Below are 21,154 nucleotides of genomic sequence, written 5' to 3' on the forward strand. Positions count from 1 at the left end.
TACAGAGTTTAGTAGGAGGAATCAAGTAGAGGTTCAAAGGATGAAAGAGGACATGGGATGTTTGTAACTGGAACACTAAAAAATATCCTGTGGTGTCCCGACTTTGTGCCTTCGGAAACTTGTCTTTGAAGGAAATGACCTTCAGTTAAACAGCTGATTTAAAGCTCTGGGCATACATACATAACATGCATTTTTTCAAAAAAGTAACATTTAGTTACTTTAGTCCTGTTCCTAATGACAGATATTAGTGCCACAAAAATAAGTCTCTTGTTTAGCTGTTTCATTTGGTGTCTCAGACTTGAAGAATTCATGGGGTCTCAGGTGCCTTCTCATGCGTATTTATGGAACTTAAAAATTACTCGTGAGCCGTATTCGTAGGGCAGCCAAAGGATGTGTGCTTCTTCACTTCCTCTACTATACCTATTGGGGTATAGAGTTTTTTTGTTTTCTGTTGCATTAGTCTGGAATAGTTCTTGAACATGGTTTATAGGACTTAAAATAATAATTAAAAAAATCTGCAGTATCTCCATGTCTTCATAAAATTCCATAATTAAATTCAGTCTTCAGAGATAACTGAGGGAGTGCTTTTATTTGGAATTTGCTCTCCCATGGATTTCATGCAGTTGCTTCTTGGGTTTAATTTTGCTTGAGATATAGACTCTTTTTTTTAAGCAACTGATCATCTTTCTTGATGATTTTCTTTCTGCTTGCCCTTTGCCCAGTGAAATAGATATAATTTAGACAAAAGAAATGTCTTCATTTAGGTGTTGGAAAATCAGATGAAGAAAGATCTTGCAGATAAGGAAGCACTTGAGAATATGCTCAGAAGACATGAAGAAGAAGCACGTGAGAAATGTAAAGTCCTGGCTGAACAGAAGGCGGTATGTCTAGTCGAAATGGAAATTAAAACATTTTAAGAGTAGCTTTCTGAGATTCTGATTTCAAGCAAGATAATCTTGTTTGAAGTTTTGTAGTGCTGCTGTGCTGTTTTGAAGCAAAGCCAGTGATTAATACTAATTTTGAAGGACATGGTTTTTTAATTCAAGGTATCTTCAAGAATATTTCCTTAAAAGTAGCCACATAGCTTGCTGTGTACCCATCATTTTGTGCATTAATAATATAATGGTTGCTTTCTTCTAATATTAAAACAGTAGGAAGCAGTTATAAATAGCTCCAGTATTTGCATCTGTGATGCTTTTCTGGCCATTTGGTTGGTTTTCTCTTACTACTTTTTGTTTCTGGAAAAAGTTCAGACTTTTTAAACATTGTTTTTGTAATCACTTCTATCATGCAGTCTCAAAGGCACATTGCTCTGTTTCAGATGATCAATGCAATGGATTCGAAGATTAGGTCACTGGAGCAGAGAATAGTGGAATTGTCTGAGGCCAATAAACTGGCAGCAAATAGCAGCATTTTTACCCAGAGGAACATGTAAGTATAGCAACTGCAATCATACTGGTCACTACTGAGCAGTTCTCAGTAAGATCTGTTCTCTTAATGTAAAAGTGTTTCTTTTTTGCAGGCCTGCTGTGCTCCCTGCTTGTTTTTCAGTGATACAAAAATCCGCTTGGTCTTCAAATAGTTGTGGTTCACTGTGTATTTTGTGTTTCCTCAAACAAGACTAGGAAAATTGGTTTGTATTACAATATTTACTTTGGAGCCTTTCCTAAGGCTGGTGATTTGTGCAGGTTTACCAAACACATTAAATGAATACTAATAGTTTTAATGTCTAAAATATCTCTGGAGAAGCCTATATTCCTTTTTTGAACATACGTATTGCTATCAGATTTATATTTTCCTTGAGTCCTGTGACAGTTACATGATGTTGAAATTGAAATCATTGAACACCTTTCTTTCACAAACATTCCATTTTGCCCTGGTGGGTGAGAAGACAAGTAAGAAAACTAGATTTGTACGCCAAGAGCTTTTCTGCCCATTTTTGAATTGCTGATTGCAAGAATGAGATATTTTGGTACTGAAACGAGCAGAAGTGATGTGAAGCAGGAGATACCCCAGCTTCAGAATGCGGCTTCAATTCATTTTGGTTTCTTCCTAACCCAGACAGCACTTGCATGGATCTCTGTTGCCTTCTTAGCTTCAGCCTGTCTTTAGTTCTTATCAATGACCGGAGTAATAATTCAGTGTTTTGGGGATACACTACTGGTCAAGATCTAATGTTGTCTTGAATCACTGTGTAATCAGCTATTGTTCTTCTGGTGAATTATTAAACACAGAGGAAATCTTCTGTGTCAAATCTTTTTGTCTGCCTGCACTTTATTTTGCTTTGGATTTTAGCTGAGATTCCTTGTCCTTATAATGATGTTTTTACTTCATCGATGACTTCTACTTCAAGTATAGGAAAAAGCGCAGATTGTTTGATATGTCCTGCAAGGTAGGGCTAAGAGTAGTATATGCTCTTAGTGAGTGAAGAGATTCATCATCTTTGGCTGTCTGCAGAAAGGTTTTCAGTGTCAGTCAACTGCTGGATGCAATCTCAGTTAGTGTCTCTGTGGGAAGCGCTTGAATAGATTCAGCTGTGATATTGAATAGAATCAAGGAAGGACGAATTTTGGCAAAGAGTTGCTTTGTTTTTTTTCCTTTTCAGTGGTGATTATGCCTTCAGATATGTAATGGCTCCAATTTTTGTTGTATTTCAAATAACTGGCAGGTTATTTTAGCCTGAGCAGCCAAAAATATTCACAGATAGAACTGATAAATTTAGTTACATTGCTTTATGCTCCAAGTGACCTCCAGTTAATCACCCAGGAAGTTTGTTGAGGCAACAAAAGCCATAACATAACTTCAATTGGAAATAAAACAGAGGTGTTGTCTGAATGCGTACCTGGGAAGCATATGCAAGGTCTAGTGTCACAGTCATTGGTGCTGAACTGAGCGTAAGAGCTTAGCTGAGCTAGATGCATCCTCCAAGAGCAAGACACTTGACTGGAGATCCATCGAAAATAAGAAGAAAAATACAATAATATTTTAACATACGACTTAGAATAGATGATTGAGAGACATATTGTCAAGTAATGTAATTTTGCAGGATTGGTGGAAAATAGAACAACATTTGAAGAGAAAATTGCTTTATTATGCATGCAGATAGCTAATGAATTTGTGCTTATTTTGTGAATTGTGGTGAAAAGGTGTAAATCTGTTTGTTTGACTGTATTTTGAATCCACAAAAGCTGCAGCTAATCTGAGCATGTTTGAAAAGGAGAATTAGTGATTAAACCCTTCAGAGGAGAGGGGAACTCTGCTACCTTTTGTTCCATCAGTATCTGAGGAAAGTAACGATTATCAGGTTCCTGAGAAGATTGCCCAGTAGGAAGAGAAAGAACACCATTTGGCAGTTTTGATTGGCAATAATCTGTAGAGGTAATTTTAAAAAAGAGAAAGGGTGAAAGGATGGTTTTGCCTGCAATGCATAGAAATGTGAGTCAGAAGACTGAAGTTCTATTTCTGGTTTTGTTAAGTCTTCCTGTTTGATCTTGGGCAACCCACATAATTTCTCTGGGATAGGATTAATAACAGTTTATCTCACAGTGAACTTCTTAAAATATTAATTTGTTAATATATGTAGAGCTTTGTGAGACTTCTAAGTAGAAAGCACACTATGAGGGAGATTTTTCCAATGCATGATAAAATGATTCCAGGAATTGTAAATAATGTAGAAAGACCTTTTTTCCCCTCTTTTTTTAATTTTTTTAATTTTTTTACGAGGGTATCCATTTGAAATTCTTATGGTAATAATTAATCGTTGCCAGCTCTCAAAATTCTTATGAGCACAAGTAATTATTTTTGTTGACTTTGTAGATTAAGACTTTGATCAGAGACAACAAAGCCTTTCTTCAATGTAGGTCAAGTTCTAGGTCCATTACAACTTAAAAAACCCCAACAAAACAACCCCCAACACACTAACCCCCCAAGCCCTAAACCATAGGGTTTCTCCTATCTCATGGAAATATATTGTGTGAAAGCAACTATTCTTCGCATTTATTTTTCCTGTATAGAGCAACGTAACAAGGAATTGGTGAAATGCGAAGAATGAACTGTAGCTTACATATTGTTATAGATCACTGTGTACAAGGATCAATTTTTCTGTGCATCTTGCAAAAATGGAATTTTAGTGCTCTGGGCATATGTTGATGAATTCACTAGTACGTGAATCTTTTGCAGACGAGTGGTTGTTTTAGTTGGGACGGAGAATTTAAGCTATGAATTTAACTGTTCTACTTAACAGGAAACTTGTAGTGTATTCTTCCTCACTTAACCCCAGTGAAAGGATATATGTTAAGGACATTTTGGAATTGTCACTTGTGCTTTTCTCCTATCAGGAAAGCCCAAGAGGAGATGATTTCAGAGCTCAGGCAACAGAAGTTCTACTTGGAAACACAAGCTGGAAAGTTAGAGGCCCAGAATCGAAAATTAGAAGAACAATTGGAAAAGATGAGTCACCAAGATCACACTGACAAGAACCGCCTGCTGGAGTTAGAGACGAGGCTGCGAGAGGTGAAAACTTTTAATTAAGTTAAGATTTAATCCCTCCAAACAAACTTACCTGAATTTACCCCATTTTGAGTGTTACAGTGAGAACTAGAATTAAGTTGGTTTTTGTTCTGTGTCATAAAAAATGATATTTTAAGGTATATTAATTTAGTTTGGTCTAGCAGTACTTTTTTCCTCTAGGAATAACAAAAATTAAAAATTGCTCATTAGGAGGAGATAAAAGCAAGTATTAAGGATTTGTCTATCTTAGACCTAACTGAACCTGAGCATCTAAGCTTTTAGAGCATCTTGCTTTCTCAGAATCATATTTTTGTTTTTTTGTGCAGTATCCTTACAATGTTGTCCAGCTAGAGTGGTTCTGGGGTAGAGAATAAAAGCTTAGCTATGTACAGTGACCAGCCTTACCATAGTCTACAGAATAGCAAAGGGCACAATAGAATTGCTGTCAAAAAACAGGAAGACTGTTGCTTCACACACCTTTTTAGAGTAGTTTTTTGGAAAGGAAAACAAACAGTAATGTGAAAATATGCCTTTTTAAAGATTTGTGAGCTGTGCTTCATTTTTAGTTTTGTATCAACTAGTTTGGGTCCACTTCAAATCTTCTTTTACCTTCTCCAGTCTCACTCCACTAATTGTCAGCTAAGACTGAAATCTTGCCTTTAGCTAAGGGGGTTGGATGACCAACACATGTCTGTGTTTGACCAGAGGTTGATTGGGACCTGTGAGATCTCTGGCAGGCTTGTCGTGCATCTGCAGCCCAGCAGACAGGTTCACTTGGCATAGCAGGCAGCCTCAAGAACTGATTTTGGGGACTGAGATCTGTTCTGCCACTTGTTCATTTCTTACCTGTTTCTGGAAATAACATGTTTGTCCCTGAAGCTATGCCTGGAGAAAACCTTCAACAGAAGCCATCCAGATAAACCCAGAGCCAGATGATCTGGTTGGTTTCTTTAAAAAGAATCTGAAGGGAAAATGAAATATGAAAGTCAATTGCAAAATGTGTGTAAAGTTGACATACAGCTAAAGTATTGATGTTTATGCCTAAAGGTTCTCAGATAAAGATTCTTAAAGATTCTCAACTTCAGTGAGGAAAGTTCATCACAAACTACTTCAACTTTTATACTATTTGTATCAACATTTGATATGTGATATTGGAGTCACAGCTGGAACTATTCTCGTGCCCTTGTTGTTTCAAAATGCCAGGTTGTTTTTAGCCTTTTTCAGAGCAAACCAGTCATTTTTAGGCAGTAGGCAAAGCTGCGTCTTTGACTTCTCAGTGACTTAAGCAATCTGTCAAGATGTGATTTTTGGAATAAACACGGCAATGGCATCTTAAAGTGAAGTCTGAAATGAGATTACATTGCCTACATTTTCTTTGTTAGTAACTTCTATTTGGATGTTACTTTTTCTTTCTTCAGGTTAGTCTAGAGCATGAAGAACAGAAGCTGGAACTCAAAAGGCAGTTGACAGAATTGCAGCTGACACTCCAGGAGCGGGAATCTCAAATTACTGGGCTGCAGGCTGCACGGACAGCCTTGGAGAATCAGCTCCGCGAAGCCAAAACTGAACTAGAGGAGACTACAGCTGAGGCAGAGGAAGAGATTCAAGCTCTCACGGTGAGCCCCAGAATTTGTACTATGAGCTACATATACAGATTAGAGTTATGTAGATGCATGTTTCATAAAGAGGTTAAAATGAATTTATACCATTTAATTTTTTAATTTTCAGAACAGGATATGAATTGTGCCCTGTGTTGATAGAGGCAGGGATGGCCAAAATATCAAATTTTGTGTGTCTTACTGTCTTTAACCATATGAATGCTTCCTAGTAGTGGTTCATTGCTGCCAAAATGGATGGATTGTTTGTAAAAGCATTATTACCTTTGTGATGAGGTGAAGGTTGCACATGAAATTGTTATTGTTAGCAGTTTTATTCTGTGATTTACTTATTTAAATACTATCTCATGAGTTTGAAAGTACTTGATGATCATAAATGTTTTGATGATTTATTTTTTTTTTCTATCAGTTATCTTGCTTTGAGGATACTTATTCTGGAAGAACAAAATCCCAAATTCCTAGGAAAATAGTGTTAGCACATAGTTTTATTCCAACGCTTATTTCATTAAAAATTGTCATGTGTGTCTCACAGTCTGTGGGGAGGTGTGTGAATGATATAAAGGGAAAAAAAAATACAATTCCTGTCCTGTCCCCCCCGTGCCCTTCCCAGGAAGTGGACTTCTAAATTATATGCTGCTGGTTGCTGTCTCTTGAGTACAAAAAGATGCTTTCAAACTGCTCCATTCTAAGAAATATTTCCTTCATAAAGATTCCCAGGGCTGTGGGGGGAATAGAGTGGAGAAGTGTATGCCCTGCTCCCAGCCAACCCCCATTGGGCAGCAGCCTTCAATGACCTTCAAATCCAGTTATTCTGAAGTGTTGAAAATGCATATTCTCTCGTTCCAGTGGCATTTGATCAAAGAGCTGTTCTGAATATTTCTGCCATTGCTGTTTTTGGAAGGGGGTGGTGGGCTCAGCTGCGATAGGTGCTGTGTGATGTTGATGCTTTGAGTAGATGAATGGGAGAACCATGGCGGGTACATGCCGCAGCAACATCGAGGCTTAAGAACCGAATAGAACATGGCATCGGTTTCTTTTTGCTCAAAACTGAGGTGGTCCCCTCCCAGCTGAAAGCTTTGCATAACAACTGATAGCACTGGCAATGGGATGGCGATGTGCTGGGTATCTTTACCCTACCCCACCAGTGAAACAGAGGAATATTTATGACCTGTGTCCACTCAGTTATTGCTTCAGTTAATGTGGCAACATGGTAGTGCTTTTGGGCCAGCTGTATAAGAGAGTGCAGTTGGGTGGGCTTGGGAGTATTTGCTACAGATTTTTTGAATGCACTTTTTTTTTATTTTTCACATTGCCTGCTGTGGTAAGATAGCTTTTTAGCTCTCATATTTGACTTCTGCTGAAGAGTTCTTTCCTGTTTAGTCTCTTGGCTCTAAGGAAAATGTTCAGAATGAAGAAAGGTGGCTGGATGTGCTAGCGCACTAACCTTTCATTTGTGAAGTTTTCAGATAGCATATGACATTAGACACTTGTTAAATCAGTTTGAATTTTGAGAGAGGCCATGAGGCTGAAACAAGAACTTTTGCTTTGTCATGCTTTGCTTGTAAATTAGGAGGTAAAATGGTGCATGCAATACTGCATTCTTCAAAATAAGTGTTTGCACTTTTCCATACTTTGGATGCTGTCTTCTGAAGAGTTGATTGTTACATTTCATCACTGCTTTTCAGAGAGGCTCAGGATTAGATGGTACGTCATAGTAGGATGCAGGTAGATTGGCAGAGCTGTTGGGGGTAGCTTGCATAATGCTTCATTTTAGTTTTTCTTTGCAAGCGTTAAATTGTATGCAGTATTTATTTTATATAACATACCAATCTGGATATGGAAGTAAAACCAACTCAAATTTAAATGTCAAGAATGTACAAACTTAACATGGAATCGATCTGTCTTCTGGTGACCATTTCAGATGGAACCTTTTGCATAATTCAATTCTTGAGTTTGTACATTTTTCTAAAGTAGTTCAGAATTGGGAGTGCAAGTGTATGTTGATTAAGTAGGATGTGACTTTTGCTAATCAGTTCTTTGCCACTACAGAGTGCTTGCGTAGCCTGCAGCATCTGCCTTCCAACCTTTGCTTGCTGGTAGATTGTTCTGCAGTTTGTTTAGCAACAGCTGTTGGATTCGAATTCTAATGTATGAAAAATTGATGATTAACTTCTTACCTCCTTTAGGCACATAGAGATGAAATCCAGCGTAAATTTGAAGCCCTTCGTAATAGCTGCACAGTGAGTATTAAATACAGATCATTGAATTATTTTGAAATTAAGGACAAGGAAACAAACAATTTACTTATTTAATCCTTGATGACACTAGTTCTTAATGTGGACTTCTGGCTTCAAGGTGTTTGGAGGATCTAGACAGATTGGATATAATTTCTTCTAGGTTTCAGGTAAACCTCAATTTTGAGGTTTTAGTCTGATCATGGAATTGACTCCATTCTTCTTTTTGGAGAAGAAAGTAAATTCAAATAGCTCATTGCAGTGCAGCTAATAAGAATGGTGTAGCAGCTGCAAAAAATGATTGTAGGGGTGAAGATCTTTTCTGGGCCAGAGTGGAGGAGCCTTCATGCTACTCTGGGTTTTAACCCTGCTTGAACAGGCAAGAAACGTTACGGTTCCAAGTAACACATTGCCATGTAGTCATTTGCTCAAATTGCAGATGACTCTAGGATCTCAATTTGCACCTTCTATTGCTTGAGATCTTTTGACATGTTTTTAGATTCATTTCATCAATCCAGGACAGATGTCCGAGGGTTTGTCAATCAAGAGAGATTCTTGCAGATTAACGCTGTCTTCAAACTTATGATGCCTGATGAAAAGCATCTGTCTTCCAGTGATGTGAGTTACAGAAGGGCCACAGTCCTCTGGTGCAGCACTGATTGCTGATCTTCCTTGGCTTTTTCTCCTTGCCCCACACTGTAAGCAGGGCTTAATTGATGGGGTTTTTTATGTTGATTGTTTCCCTATTTCCAGTGATTTTTCGAACTTATTTTTTCATGCTGTAGGACTAAGTGTCTAATGTAGGAGTTTTCGTCTTTCAAAATATCTTTTCAGGATGAGAGTTATTCTGTTTTCCTCAGTTGCTCTTTAGCACTAAGCAAGGGGATTCTTCTGTTCTGTTCACAGAATATACTGAAGGAGCAAGCAGAGCTTACCGAAGTGTGTTAACCTCTGTCTAAAAGAAATCCTGCACAAGGAACTTTACTTTTTGTTCCCTTCTTCGTTTACTTAGATTGATCCTCTAGCTCTGTATGTGCTATCATAGATCTTGCATCCATAGCTATCTTCTTTTGTTCTGTCTTGCCCTTTGTACAGAACGACAGGTTTCTATGAAAATGCTTATGTGCTCTCAATGCAGGCGAAAGCCAGTTGTGGAAAATCTGTAGCTTCTTTTCACTGGCTGCCTTTCCGAGGTCGTAACTCATTATCTAGTAACACTTTGCCTCTGTGCGCATGGTGAACAAGCTCCAGCAGTGAAGAGTGACCCATAGCATTTCAAGAATGTTGAGAGCTTCAAAGGTTCTGCATTTCTAAAAGTGTTGTGCATTGTAAGGCCCTTCAGTGGGATAAGTGGGATCAGACATCCTCATCAATAAGAAATTAATTAAATAGTTCCTAAATGAATAATACATGCTCATCATACATTCTCTTTCCAGCCCAGGAGAATGCATGTATAATTTAATTGACCATGGATAGAAACTTGTTCTGTGTTACAAGTAGTTCTAGCTGTCTGGGATCCTGTCTACGGAGCAGCACTGAGAGAAAATGTAGGACAATCTTCTGCTGACAGTGAGGGATCAGGGAATGTTCATTATGGTGCCTTCACCGGATGTTTCCACCTCAGTTTTATCTGATTGTGACCAGTACGATGCAGGCTCTGCTTTTTGGTGACCATATGATTCTATTTGAAGGTGATTAGAATTTATACTCCTTTTTAAAATAAGGTAACACTTCAAGGGAAAAAATGTAATGTGCTGCTACTTATGTGGCATGATAATGAGTGAGTTTATTCTTTTAACAAATTTTTAAAAGATAGCCATTTTAACCTGAAACAAACTCGTGGAACTAGTCTGGCAAACTTTGGTATGGAATTTTTTTTTATTTAGTCTCATTGAGAAGCCCAAAGCAGCATAAGAATTCTGAAAATCAGATTAGACAGGGGGAAAAAAAAAATGAAAGATTGAGTTACTTCAGTACTTTTGTAGTATTCAAAAGCTAAATAAAAATACTTAATCTCCTTTCTTTGGTATTTCTTCTGCTTCTCTAGCTTCGCAAAGCTCACAGCTTCCGATTGTAGAGAAGGCTCACACCACAAATGTGTCTGCTTTCCCTGTACCCTCACTGCACTCTTGTTCTTCCTTTTGCTGCAGTCTCTGACCAAGTAGACATTTTTTTGGTTCCGCTATTTGTTCGTTTTAAATTTGCTGTGTTTTGGGGTGCATACATAGAGACCATTGCTATGCTGTTGGTCGTAATTTCTGCCTTGTTTGTGAATTTATATTCAGTTGCTCTGATAGCTCTGCATTGTTTCATCTTGTGACACCTCTCTTTTGCTGTTGGAGGTCAAAAAGAAAATACTGGCTTTTGCTCTCTCAGTCTCTCAATTGTGCAAGAACTAATAGGATCCATAATTACAATAAAAATTGTAAATTGTTGTACCTGCTGTACACACACACACACAGATGCATGTGGGCACACACCAAGAACATCATTTTGTCATAATCTTCTCACAGTGATAGCTCATCCAGCAAATCTGTTGAGGGAGAAGGACCAGTTCCCTGCATTTAAAGAATTATTCTATCAAAAATATGATCCATTTGAGTGTTAAAAAGTATTTTCTAGGCAATCAGAAAAAGACGTAGAAATAAAAGGCATTTTCTTAAATAGGAAAATTTACGTATTCATCAGTTGTTTCCAGCTGCCTCTTAATTATGGCTTGTTGTTGGATCATCAACACATTTGAAGTTAAAAATGCAACTAAGTTATCTAAATAATAGTAGAATTGTTCCAAAAAGAAAACATTCAGTAAGCGGGTGGTAAAGTCTATGAATATTTAGAAGAAAAGAATCCTATAAAGTATTTACACGCAGCTTAGTAAAATACTGCTGCTATTCCAGGGAACCACAATCTGAATCTTCTAGTTTCCTTCAGGTACAGGCTGTTGCTTTTACTCTAGCAAGGAGAGTGGCATTTCTCAATACTAATTGGATATTGCATTTCCATTTATTCAAGAGATTGCCAATAAACAAGGTTTATCTCCCCTCCTTCAGGTTCTTTTGTCATTGTCTTGTGTTCCTATCTTAAGCATAAAGAGGCTTGATTCTGCACTTGTCTGTGAGATTGGATATTGAGGCATTATATTTGCAAGCCCGTTACACACATGTGTAATTTTAGTCATGCATAAAGTCCTTCTTGGTTTGAGATCCTGATTCCACATTGGCTCAAAGAGTTGCATACAAGAATAATCTGTGTTCTTGAGAACTTCCAAAATTATGTCTAAAGACGTTTTATACTTCAATGCTAAATTATGTTTGAAAGTAAAGGGGTCTTGCCCACTGTAACAAGGCTAATACCCAGGCAAAAACTTTTATATGGCTTTGTTAAATTTGTAAAATAAAGAAAAAAAAAACCAAACAACCTGGCTGTTGGGTGGGAGGGGTTATCCCTGATTCTTGTTTCACAGACAATGTGATGGGAGGTGCCAGTTAGAGGCAAGAACGGAGCTTTGTAGTTTTTGTAGCCTGACAAAAAATCAGAGACATCTTGGGTGTTGATGAGGTGTTGCTGTGCAAGAGGCTAACGGGCCCTTCGCCATGGATGATGACATCGTCGTCTTTTGAGGATGAGGGTCATGGTTGGTAGAGGCAGCGCATCTTCTGACAACGAGGAGGGAGGAGTGCAAGGTGTTTCAGTAATAGGTTGGTGTGGGAAGGAGAGGAACGCAGGCTGTGCAATGTCCTACTGCTCTGCAGCTGCTAACGAGAGCAATGTGCCTCAAGCTAGGCCATGGCGAGCTTTGGCAGCCCGAGTTCTCCGTGTGAGGTATGTTTCAAGTCACAGATGTCTGACTGTGGAAAGGGGAAGAAAGTGAGGAGTGCATTGCTATGCTATTGCTCACACGGGTGGAGATACGAGACTGATACCTCTCTGCAGCTGTCTTCATCAAGAGGCTTGGTATTCTGCTCCATTACAATGGTTGGTATTTCTCCGCTAGAAAAGCTTTGCCTCTCGGATCCAGATGTGAATAGGTTAAGATGAAGTGAGTCTGATGTCTGCTCTTGCTTCCTCTTCACAATAATTTGGGGCTGAGAGCTAGCTTTTTCTATTTTCCTCTTTACGTCTGACAGCTAGCTTTCTAGTAAAGATTAGTGGGGGTGGGGAGGAGTGGAAATGGATAGAGTAAAACTATGCATTCATCTGGAAGTTCTGAATTAAGGTTGTACAAAAAATTGCGTTGAACTCCCAATAACGTGCTGCTGATGGCATCCCGAAACAGTTAACCTTGCTGAGTCCTAGCATTTTCCTGCACGTTTGTCGGTGGCAACTGAGACGTCTTCATGAAGGAATAAGGTTACAGCGAAGTTTGCAAACTGCAGTTAGTATTCTAAAACTGCTTCCTTTCCTCCTTACCCTCATTATTTTGCCTGTGGTTTTGAAACATGGAACATAAGGGTTAAATTTTGTACATTGTGTCTGAAAGGTAAACCTCATCATCATGGCCCTGAACTGCTTGTTGCTATGATAATTTGTGATCCGTGCCTGGATAAGTTTTTAGGACCAGGCGTAATAGCTGTGAATCTGCACAATCTCACGATAGAGAAACACTTTGCTTTTCAGAAACTACATGATGGGGAGGGAATGGTCACTTTTGCTGAAGAGCTGTTACGCTTGGGTTGCTCTGCAATATTTAGAAATGAGATAGTCCTCTGTATCAGTGTAAAGATCAGTTGTGCGCTTAGATGTGGCATGTAGTGAATGATCTGCCAAGATTAGTGTGGTGTAGTTCGATTATCTCTGTGTTTTGTGCATTAGTTGTGATGAAGATGTGCATTGATTAAAGAGAAAATTTCAGTTGCTCTGAGTGGTGGCATGGTGCCACAGAGAAGGCTGCCTGGATTGTCTAGAATTGCTTTTCCAAGTCTTTGGTTGTTTTATAAACTCTGAAATGTGAAGATTTTTTAAAATTGTATTATAAGTTTCTAGAGGATATAACAGTGTTTTCTTACAGACTTTCCTTTAATGTACTTACAAATGTAACTCCAGAAGAGCTCAGGTTTGGTTGGTTGGTTTATTTGGTTTTTTTTGCCTGGGGATTTCCTTAACTGAAAAGAAAAATACCTTAAAGTATTAACTCTTTTCAGGTACAGGATTCTGGCATAGGTTGTATGTATGTATGCCTAAGACAACGTTTCCTATCAAATGTGGTTTTTTTATCTGTGTTTTCTTTCTTCTTGGTTCCCAGGACAGGCTTATCACAACGTGTTCCATTTTCCTGTGTCAGTATTACCCATTACTATTTAGGCTTTATTGTATTTATAAACTCTGTAACCCAGTTGGGTTATACATAATGCAGGTAGCTGTAAAAAATTGGATTTGTCAACAAATTTCACCTTTCCCCATGAAAAAAAGGAAAATTGTACCAAGAAGAACATATTTTGTCTCTTTAAAAAAATAAGTCTTATCAATCTATATAGATTACATTATGCAGGTTATAATATATTTGGAGTTTAAGCCAAGCCATTTTGGAATTGTCAATAAATATACTGTTGGGAAAATACTCAAGAAAGGAGATCACATCACTTCTTCTGGAATCCTTCTTTCTTAAATGCTTTGTTATTTGTCTAAAGTTTTCCAGAAATATCCTACATATGAAAATGTAACAGTGAAACTAAAATGGTCTGGTTTTAATTTTAGTTATAGTCAGGGAAAGAAGTCAAAATCTCAAAGCAGAATAAAGGCAAATGGGAGCCGAACTTCCAGCCCTTGAGGCATAAAATCAACTTGAAACACAGCCATTTTTAAAACGTGAATTAAGTAGTTTGACGTGTTAACTCTGTATGTCACCCTATCAGTTTTGTGTTTCCCCCATCTCTGCTTTCTTGTATTTCAAAACTAGTTTAATAATTTTTGTAGGAAGTACTTGTGTTAGCATGTAGAATATATGTGGAGAAACCATGAATGTATAAAAGATATCTTAAAACTGCCTAGATCTGTGATGTGGTTAAACATAAAAATGAAAACAAGCAGAAGAAAAAGAGATGTTATCTTCTCTGGCAGTTAGTAGAAATCTCAGATGTTACTTGTAAGGATGGCAGGTAAACCAGTGTAAAAACATACGTTCTTTTGTTCCTTTTGTTTGTATAAATACATTTCTAATTTCTTATCCCTACAGCAATATGGGCACTAACACATCCTCGTGATACAGTCTGTGTTCTTGGAAGACTTAACGCATACAATACAGAATAAAATGTAGTTTGAATACAGACAGGAACAGTGATTGAGAGACAACCAGATGATCAGATTTTTATTAGAAATGTTGTGTTTTAGAGTATGAATCATTTTGCTTTTACCCTAAACATATGGGCAGCAGGAACTCCACCCAGCAGGGAGTAATGTCAGTTGGACTGTCTCTGCTGACAGTTTAAAATCAAATACTGTTAATTTAGATCTAGGAGAGCCACAGTAAAAGGCTGCCAATATATGCGTTACAGATTCTTCAGAAAGAAATAGTTGTCATCTTTCCAGATAGCTGAGAAGAGCTCTGTGCTCGACTGCTTTAGATATTGAAGTCCTTGGCTTGTATAGGAAATTGGAACATTTAAATTTGAATGTGTGGCCAACTGTGCTCTGGGATTTTAATTTTTCCCATTTAATGAAGTATCTTAATCACTTTTCTGTGACATCTAGGCAAAAATGCCTCTAGAATATATCTGTAAGGGTTGAATATGAATTGTATAGAGCTTTCCAGTTTCTGAAATTCTTTTTATTAAGCTGATTTCAAGATTATACTTAGGTTCCTTTCTCTTCTGTTCTGATGACGTTGGTTTTGAGTTAGGAGGAGGTACAGCTATTCAGCCATCCAGTGTTCATGGCCTTCCATTCATAAAAATCAGATGGGATTGTGAAAATGGCCCTCCGTTGTTCGTATTTTTCTTTAAATTGCAGGGGAGTGTGGTTTAAAGCGTGTAGCATAATGCTGTTCTGATTAAACAAGTAGACGCTTCCACTTCGTTAAAGGCAAGGCTATTGTCCTTGGTGAATTTTTGTTTTTCACAGATTTTCAGTTAGTCTGTTGGGCTGCCACACTTTATTCTTTCTCCAGATATCCTGTGCTGCCATCTAGAATGCTGTTACTTTTGCTAGAATAGATTTCTTAAAATTTTCCTGCTTTTCCTGGTCACATACAGTGTTACATATAGTAATACAAACAATTGCTAGGCAGATTCGTCAGATTGTACTGCCTCTATTGCACCTCTTGTTCTGTTTTCTTAAATATCATGCTTCAGAAGCCTCTGTGAGAAGGGAAACTGAGGCAAAAAAGGTAAAGTGCTTTGGCAAAGGCACACTGTAAATCAGCAGCAGAACTGAGAATACAAAAAGAACTTCTGACTCCCAATCCTGTGCTTTAGATGCGACAGTTCTCTCTCAGATAGTAAATTGCATTGCAGCATATTTATACTCCCAATAAAAAAAAAATCAAGCTGTCTTCTCTCAAAACTCTATTCCTAATCGAAGTACACTCCTGTGCATAAAATCTGCTATTGCAATATTGCTTTTGTTTAAATTTAAAAGATGTAAAAGCCAGGTTGCCTCCTTGCCTGGCAATAAATGGTTCTGTGAGAGGAGAACACTTTTTCAGAAAACTGTACTCACGGACATGTAATTTAATTTATTTTTCTTTCTAGGTGATTACGGATTTGGAAGAGCAGCTGAACCAGCTCAGTGAAGACAATGCAGAACTGAACAACCAGAATTTCTTCCTGTCCAAACAACTTGACGAGGCCTCAGGGGCCAACGATGAGGTTGTGCAGTTGCGAAGTGAAGTTGACCATCTCCGTCGAGAGATCACCGAGAGAGAGATGCAGCTTACCAGTCAGAAACAAGTAAGGCTGTATAAGTCTGGATCGCAATCTCTTTTAAATCTGCAAACCTGTAAGGAATGAGTATGCTTACAGGGACAATGGCATTTAGGCCTTCCTTCCCAGAGCAGTTGAGTGAATGGAAATTTTTGGTATTTCCCATTGTACTTTGATGCAATTTTATTTAGAAATTTTGCACTCTGAAGATACTGTGATTTAGAATTATTCATTTTAATTTTGTGACCCTGGAAATTCCAAAATCTTTGTAATGAGATAGAACTGACATTAGCGGCACTCACAAGTGAATGTATGGAAGCGTTGAAATAAATGGGTTGTGATTTACCAGCTTATGTTTGCTGCCAATTTGCATGTACTGTATTTTAAATGGTAAGGCTGAAGCTGAAAGTGCACACTTGATGTGGGATGTGAGAATTGATAGGAGGATTTATTTTTAGACTATGGAGGCCTTGAAGACAACATGTACAATGCTGGAAGAGCAAGTAATGGACCTGGAGGCCCTGAATGATGAACTCTTGGAGAAAGAGCGCCAGTGGGAAGCATGGAGAAGTGTCCTCGGGGATGAGAAGTCCCAGTTTGAATGTCGAGTTAGAGAGTTGCAGAGGATGCTGGATACTGAGAAACAGAGCAGGTCTCTCCCCCCTCCTCCTCCTTTTATTAGCTTTTATGAAAATGCTCTATAGAAGCCAGTACAAAAATTATATTTAGAACAGGATATGGGAGTTGGAACTAAATATAAATTCTGGTGAGGTAGTTCTAAAAATGGTTTATTAGTTAATAGTCATTCACCAGTGATATTGTTCCTTTTGTTTCTTTGCAAGTGAGCTGTTCATGGGGAGCGGTATATACCATTGTAATTTATAAAGTGTCTTGATTTATTATCTTCTGCTTTGTTATATGGAAAAATAGTCTTTACTCCTAACTCTTCCTGCGGGGTCTTAAAATTTCCAGGCTGCTGTTCTGGCAGGGGCAGGAACGGGGTTATACAACATAAAAGTGTGCAGGGAACAGTCTGGCTTTATAAAGTAATATCTTGCATTTGAGGCAAACCCCTGAAAGAGTTACTGATGCCACTGCATGCTAGGAAGAGGTCAAGCCCAGAAAGGAGTTAGGTAACTTTATTTTCCATTTTAATACAGAGTGAGAGCAGATCAGCGTATTACTGAATCTCGCCAGGTGGTGGAACTGGCTGTCAAAGAACACAAGGCAGAGATCCTAGCGCTCCAGCAAGCGCTCAAGGAACAAAAACTCAAAGCTGAGAGCCTTTCTGATAAGGTAAGTGACTTTCAACCCTAGACTTTCATAATTAGATGAGATACTTTTCTAGAGATATTACTTGTGGAAATGTGGTCTCGAGCACATCTTTTTCAATATGTTAGAGCAAAAGGGAAAGGCTGGAGGTCATAGAATAGAATTCTGTCTTCAAGCCAAAGACCTTGGATTTCCTTTTGCAAAAGACCAAAGCAGAAAGCAGCCTGTGATGCCCGGAGTGTACAATTAAGTCCTTCAATGACTTGATATCTGCGTTTGAGCAATGACATAGCAAAATGTTGTTTGGTTGGTTTCCCCCCTTATAGTAAGTAGAGGATAATTGTATCATTGTTCTTTAGTGTGTGCTTGGTGAAGTTGTATTTTAAGATTGCAGAACGCTATTTTTATTAACGTTCAATGTTATTCTGACCATCTATCTCACCCGCCTAGCTCAATGACCTGGAGAAGAAGCATGCTATGTTGGAGATGAATGCACGCAGTTTACAACAGAAGCTTGAGACAGAAAGGGAGCTCAAGCAGAGGCTTCTGGAGGAGGTAACCTTGGGAATTCACGTTGTAACGTCAGAAGAAGGTTCCACCTCTTGAGGGGGGGAAGATGTGTGATTAGCAGTGTTACACATCCATCCTTCTTCTATATAACTGGGGAGATTAATGAAGTTGGAGGTTTTGTTAAAAAAAAACCCCACACTTTGCGAAGTGTGTGGCCATGTCAGGGAGCAGTGAAAGTGAGTGAACTGCTTTTCAGGGGAAGGTGAGCTGGGAGCCAAGGGTACAGCAAGTCAGGCACGGACTGGGACGTTGCAGCCTGTGGGCGCAGTCCCACGGTACCTGAACAAGAAGAGCAGAGCGGGTTAGGTGAAGGCAATCCACTTCAGACAGCAGCCCAGTAGTCATTGCAGAAGGTGATGAGGCGCATCCTAGGTCAGGTCTGCAAGGCACAGCATTCTTACAATGTAGCTCTGACCCGAACAAGTGCAAGGACTGTAGCTTAGAACCAGCTCTGGAGCCAGCGTGCTGAGGGTGCATGGGTGGAAGCCACAGGTGAGGCTTCTCACAGCAATTTGTTCATAATTTAGCTTGATCGCAGAAGTCTGATCCAAGCTCACATGCCTGCACCGTATCGGTGAGACACTGAGAGCAGGCAGGCAGGCCTGGGCAGCGGGGGAAGAGGTTACAGAGGAGAATTCCGGGGGAAGGCTGGTTCCAGGTGATTAGACAGGGCAACTTTTGGTGTACATGGGGTACTGACAAGTTATTCCAGAGCGGAGAACTCCATTCTGCATGACAGGGAAAGATTTCTGGCTCTTGCTTCATGACATGTGAGCATTAATGGTCTTCATACTCAGGGACTTTCTCATCAAGAAAGTATAAAACCTGAAGGAATTAAGAGTAATTTATTGTATGCCCTTTTCTCTTGTTAGTAGAAGACAAAGATGTAAACAATTGGACATCATTTTCCTTATCTCATATGGCTACAGGGGAAGGAGTTTACTGTGGTTTATTGGAAAGATATATTTTTTTTTTAATTACAAAGTACTGAGATGGCTTCTGGTGGTTGTACAGAGAGCTTGAGAAAGTGACATCGAGAAATTCTTCATGTCTGTGCAGTCTTTTTAACAACTACAAGATTTGAAAAGCTTAAAAAAGCAAGTAACTTGAACATGCAGTTGAATGAAATGGTGTTGCTACAAATTAATATAAATACACTGCATAGAAATGCCTGTGTAGCCATAATGTTTTCTGATAGGAAGGAAAACTTCTCGAATATAGTAATCTTTCAGCTTTTGAAGAATTGTCTGTTTACTTTTAAGTTCTGCAATGATGCTTATTTTACAAGGAGTGATAACATTTAGTAGCTTTTATTTAAAAACAAGCCAACAACCGAACCAAACCACTGGCCTTTATCTTCATCTAACAGCAAGCAAAGCTGCAGCAGCAAATGGATCTGCAAAAGAATCACATCTTCCGCCTCACTCAAGGTCTGCAAGAGGCTCTGGATCGAGCAGATCTTCTGAAGACTGAAAGAAGTGACCTGGAATATCAGCTGGAAAACATTCAGGTGAGGGTGAGGGAACAGCGGGCAGGGCTCTCTGCTCCCTGTGGGGTTTTGGGATGTGATCTACTGTTTCTGTGTGGCACTTCCCTTACGCTATTTTTTAGTTCTGTTCTGCTATTGAGTTATCTGTTTCTTCTATAAAGATGAAATTTCTTACGAGTGTGTGTGGTTCACAGGTTCTCTATTCCCATGAAAAAGTGAAAATGGAGGGCACTATTTCTCAGCAAACCAAACTCATTGATTTCCTGCAGGCCAAGATGGACCAACCAGCAAAAAAGAAAAAGGTGGGTGAAAAAGGTTTGAGAGGCATGGAATTAAATGATGGTTTTGTGATTAGTGACGTGCTGTGTATTCGTAATATTCTGTTTTATCTTTCTTTGTGTAACACAAGCATGTCATCATTTAAGAGCATTCTGAGTTGCTGAACGCAAACTTTACCAGGAAGAATGTGTTCTTTGTGGCTCTTCCAGCATTTGGTTGTGCCTACAATACTCAGGTTACAATGCAGTAGCTACACCTCAGTGAGGCTGTAGGAATACAGAATTTTAACCATGCTTTTTTTCTTAATGGTAAGTATGTATGAGTGTATGAATATATTGTGTATCTAGAGTGGTTGTCTTGTAGTTACAGCATAGGACTGAGTAGTCAGGTGATGTGACTTGTGTCGCATCTTTGTCATAAGCCGTTTTGTCATTTTGAATTAATTAATTTAATTTTAACCATGTATTTTGAGATACTCTGTTTAGATGCTTTCGGAAACTCAAGGTGTGAGTACTAACAGGTAACGTACGTCCCTCTTTAAATTAATCCAGATCTCAACGTTTTCTCTCCAGTGCCAATATGAACTAAAAATCCATCCTTACGCATATCAGAATTAACATTAGGCCCTCTGGCCGGGCTGCCACTAGCTAGTTTCACTTTGCCTAGTTTAAGCCATCTCTTACTAGGAGTTAGGAGTTGTCTGTGTGTTTCTGTTGCTAGGGCCTGTTTAGTCGGCGGAAAGAGGACCCTTCTTTACCCACACAGGTTCCCCTGCAATACAATGAGCTGAAAGTGGCACTGGAGAAGGAGAAGGCTCGTTCTGCTGAGCTAGAGGAGGCTCTACAGAAAACACGCATTGAACTCAGATCTGCTCGTGAAGAAGGTAGGGGTTAACAGAAAAGGTGAATCTGGAAGGAGATGCACGTTTTTGGTCTGAAACTGTGCCTTTAATTGTGTGCCACTATAGCAGTAGCATATGTTGTTTAATTCTTACCTACTGCTGTGAAGCTGCAGTAAGGCTACGCTTTTTTCTGTGAGTCGTAACCACTGAACGGTTACACAGAACCACTGCTGTGAATGAGTGTTTTGTGTTGGTTTTGTTAATGAGTGGCATTTATCTCGTCTATAGCTGCTCATCGGAAAATATCAGACCACCCTCATCCATCTACTCCAGCCACAGCCAGGCAGCAGATCATCATGTCTGCCATAGTCCGCTCACCGGAGCATCAGCCTACTCCGATCAGTTTGCTAGCTCCACCCTCCAGTCGCAGGAAGGAATCTTCCACGCCAGAGGGTAAGTTCTTGGTGAACTTTTATCTTACTATTTTT

At 38.9% G+C, this 21,154-nt stretch overlaps 1 protein-coding gene across 1 annotated transcript in view; it reads left to right on the plus strand.

Moving 5' to 3' along the window:
* Positions 1-21,154, plus strand: part of CIT (citron rho-interacting serine/threonine kinase) — a 77,998-nt gene that overhangs the window by 39,316 nt on the left and 17,528 nt on the right. The window contains exons 19-31 of the mRNA XM_075434457.1: positions 765-881; positions 1,322-1,431; positions 4,338-4,512; positions 5,928-6,125; positions 8,312-8,365; positions 16,045-16,242; positions 16,674-16,867; positions 17,376-17,511; positions 17,938-18,042; positions 19,427-19,567; positions 19,741-19,848; positions 20,546-20,708; positions 20,955-21,119. Coding sequence (XP_075290572.1) covers positions 765-881; positions 1,322-1,431; positions 4,338-4,512; positions 5,928-6,125; positions 8,312-8,365; positions 16,045-16,242; positions 16,674-16,867; positions 17,376-17,511; positions 17,938-18,042; positions 19,427-19,567; positions 19,741-19,848; positions 20,546-20,708; positions 20,955-21,119 — 1,864 coding nt within the window. The remainder of the gene's footprint in view (positions 1-764; positions 882-1,321; positions 1,432-4,337; positions 4,513-5,927; positions 6,126-8,311; positions 8,366-16,044; positions 16,243-16,673; positions 16,868-17,375; positions 17,512-17,937; positions 18,043-19,426; positions 19,568-19,740; positions 19,849-20,545; positions 20,709-20,954; positions 21,120-21,154) is intronic.

This window comes from Opisthocomus hoazin, chromosome 13 (genome assembly GCF_030867145.1).
Source record: "Opisthocomus hoazin isolate bOpiHoa1 chromosome 13, bOpiHoa1.hap1, whole genome shotgun sequence".
NCBI lineage: Eukaryota > Metazoa > Chordata > Aves > Opisthocomiformes > Opisthocomidae > Opisthocomus > Opisthocomus hoazin.